Source organism: Cibotium barometz, chromosome 36 (genome assembly GCF_041138505.1).
Source record: "Cibotium barometz isolate CiBa-2024 chromosome 36, ASM4113850v1, whole genome shotgun sequence".
Taxonomy (NCBI): domain Eukaryota; kingdom Viridiplantae; phylum Streptophyta; class Polypodiopsida; order Cyatheales; family Cibotiaceae; genus Cibotium; species Cibotium barometz.
This window is the reverse complement of record NC_141081.1, coordinates 32,955,910-32,959,488: the sequence shown is the minus strand read 5'-3', so window position 1 is coordinate 32,959,488 and position 3,579 is coordinate 32,955,910. Positions and strand designations below refer to the sequence as shown.

General features: G+C 42.1%; 1 protein-coding gene across 1 annotated transcript; it reads left to right on the top strand.

The window, feature by feature from the left end:
* Positions 1 to 833: 833 nt before the first annotated feature.
* Positions 834 to 2,745, top strand: LOC147617822 (SKP1-like protein 1A). The gene is made up of 2 exons (XM_086776083.1): positions 834 to 1,228; positions 2,232 to 2,745. Exons 1-2 carry the CDS (start codon positions 926 to 928, stop codon positions 2,403 to 2,405), a joined length of 477 nt encoding a protein of 158 aa, XP_086632209.1. The 5' UTR covers positions 834 to 925; the 3' UTR covers positions 2,406 to 2,745.
* Positions 2,746 to 3,579: the final 834 nt, after the last annotated feature.

Sequence of the window (3,579 nt, the reverse complement as noted above, 5' to 3'; positions counted from 1 at the left end):
CCCCTTTGTTGCTTACATCCATCCAAGTACTACTCGTTTCCAAGAAACCGTTACAAGGTTGTTACAAAGCAAGAAGGCTTAAACCATAATAGTTTGTTACATAACGGGACAGTCTGGGCGGCGGCCAAATAGGTTGGTTGGCTGCCAACACTCTTATAGCTCCTTACAAGATTTACAAAGACTACTCATAGTAGATCTTGCAAGTAGAATCCAAGTACACAAATCAAACTTTGCATTGAAATACAATATTTTTGTTCCTATAAACATACTATGAGAATCTCAAAAACCTATGGTACTATGTTTATAGGAACAAAAATATTTTCTCTAGGAAGGGCACATTCCTTGGGTCTAGTAAATTTTGCCTCCACCCATATGAAAGTGTGATTATGTTATATATATTTATTCATGTACACACATATATTAATTGTGTGTTTACATATGCACTTTTGTTATCCATTAATGGAATATCCGTATATTACAGCTCTGCTGAAATGAAACAACAGTGGTAGATTACAAAATGTGAGATTACATACCATTGAACTCATTTAGCTGACAATGCATTTTTTTTTTGTCAATAAGTGTGTACGTGTGCGTTTGGGTGGGTAGAGTTGAGGTTGGGGTGCCCGGGGGCGGCATTGTTGGGAAAAAATTGTTAGTGTATTTTTCACATCTCAGATAAGTGGTGGCATTGAAAATAATGGCGATGATTTTGAGAATTTGAGTTCAAAAATGGATTGAGATGTAGTATTTCCAAAGGAAAAACAAACCACTGGGCGGACACGTCTGAAACCACAACTTTGGGCAGATTTTTTGCTCCTCAAATTAGAAGTTGCGACCGCCCTTCTTCATAATCATCGGCCTCAGGGGCTGCAGAACAGAGAAAACACAGAGAACCCTAACCCTAACCGGACCTTCTCCGGCCGCGATGTCGAAGGATTCCAAGGTGAAGTTGAAGGCCTCTGACGACGAGCTGTTCGAGGTGGAGGAGATCGTGGCTTTCGAGTCGCAGACCATCAAGGATATGGTGGAGGACACCGGCACGGAGAGCGTCATCCCTCTGCTCAATGTCTCCAGCAAGATCCTGTCGAAGGTCATCGAGTATTGTCGCTACCACGCCCTCGAGGTCCCCAAGAGCGGCGACGACAAGCCCCTCTCTGAGGACGATGTGAAGGCCTGGGACGCCGATTTCGTCAAGGTTGACCAGGCTACTCTCTTCGATCTTATCCTGGTATATTCCTAGCTTTTTTTCTCTGTTGTTTTACGGTTCTGCTTCTGCTCTCTAACCCTAAAGCTAGCCTTTCCATGTGTTGTTTTTCTTTTCAACCCCTAAATCTCAACTAGAACGGTAGCGCTAGCCCGAATTCTTTTTTTGCTAGACTGCTTTTGCTGTGTTGCTTACCAACCTCAACCCTAATTTTTACTCTATTTGCTCCGTGCTTTCTGCTTTTCTTCGACCTGCCTTTGCTTTACATCTGCTCCTTCTACCTGATTGCAGTGAATCAAGTTTTTGGCTAGCTAATCTGTACCGATCTGCTTTTTACTGGGTGTCCGTGAGATGTCCATGGTTTACCGTGTGCATAATTTTCACAGATATGTGATTGTGCCAAAGTGGACTTGCGTGATGGTTAATCCATGCTTGATGATATGATTAATGGGTTCCCTTTGCGATCCTAAGGCTTATATTTTACGAGCCTTGCCGTGTTTGCTTGAAACTCTCTCTTGCCTATTTTGGGGGCTGTGAATAGCTGGCCCATTTCTGTTTACTTTGTCTTGTTAAGGCGTTGGCCTTAGCTGAAACCCTAGCATTTGCCGAGACTGTACTTTGCTTTTGCTGCTTCTTTTCTTTTCTTTTGGATTTTTGGTTTTCCCATCTATCCAAGTTTTGTTTAACACGAGGTGTTTTGTCCAGTAGATGGATTTTAGAGCAAATGCTGTCCTTGCAGATGGATGGCTTGGTTGGCTAATTTGTGGGTTTAGCTCATGGTTGGCTGGCTTTTATTTGTGCATGCAGAGTTTAGATTTGGCAGTTAGATGTCGCGATCTCTTTTTGCAGTTCAGCTGGCTATGACTGGTAGAATTGTGTTTTTTTGCTTACGTGGTCTTTTCTTGTGATGTGACTTCCAATAGACATGATTGGTTGCAAGGTATCACAGCTCACTGTTTTGCTAAGTTTGGGAAGTGAAGAGGCTCAAGCGGTTTTGCCTTTTGACCTTTTTCTGCTGCTTCCACAGGCTGCCAATTATCTCAACATCAAGAGCTTATTGGATCTTACCTGCCAGAGTGTCGCTGACATGATCAAGGGGAAGACACCGGAAGAAATTCGGAAAACATTCAACATCAAGAATGATTTCACGCCTGAGGAGGAGGAGGAGGTTAGGCGTGAAAACCAATGGGCTTTCGAATGATCTGGCTGAGTTAGTTCCACAGCCACATGCAAAGAGAGGAGTGCTGTAAGAACTCGATTGTTGGGTTGTGGGCAAAGTTCAAGACTTTACACAAGAATAGAAGAATGGGCTTTAGGATTTTGATGTTGGGCTTGCAGACACATTTAAGACCTTTTAAGTCTTTTGCAAATCCAATCAATGACATTTCCCCATATCTTTTGAATTGTGCTTATCAAGCAATGCTTTGCCTAGGAAGTGTAGCTGATTGGATTATGTATATGAACGCTCTGACATGGTATGTTCCTTTTGACTTAGTATTTGAAATCTTTCTCGCAGATGTTAATAGCAGCATGTTTGATCATCTGTGTTGTCTTGTCTGTTTTCTTGCAAATCTTGAAGAGTCATATCAGGTTCATGCTTGATTGTTGCAGTTGTGTGTACCTGGTGTTGTGTTTTCATGTGGTACATTTGTGCATACATATTTGAGGCTTGTTTGTGTTATTGTTTCCTTATGAAGGTTTCTTTATGGTTGGTGGGTCACTGCAGCTGTGTATTCTTTATGGCAATGAGGTTTTCGACTCCCTATGTAGACTCAATACTCTTTAGGGTTGTATGGTTGCTTACTGATTCTCTATTCAGAGTGAGTTTGTGCTTTGGGTGAAGGTTCAGAACTACTTGGCTAGTCTTAGGTGTGACATAGCTGTGTGTTTTTACTTGCGAAGTCGAGGCAGGTTTCAGTACTGATGAAGAGGATTTATGACTTTCCATGCATGTGTAGCTCTCTCCTTTCACTCCTTGAATTTGTAACAGAAAGATTATGGATGCTTCAGAAGGGCAGCAAAATACAATCATGGATCTTGGTGCAAGTCACGCACGTGATTTTGCCTTGTATATAGTGTATAATCTTGTAGGAAACTGTATGAAAGAGGAAACAAGTTTGAAGGGCAGATTTGTCAGACAAGTGTGGAAGGTGCTATTTGCTTGTGTCATCCCTTGATTTGGATGCAACGGCTGTGTCAAGTCATTGTGCCTGAACTTTCCCTGCCGTGCCTTTTTTTTTGGGCTATGCCTTCTGTGTAAATTTCCTGCAGTAAAGTGGGTTATGGAAACTATGTTTAATGCTTGGCTAGAGCCTGGCTGTCCGAGGTGTGCAGAATTAGCATGAGCAGTTATCTAATAGCCCTATTACTTATCA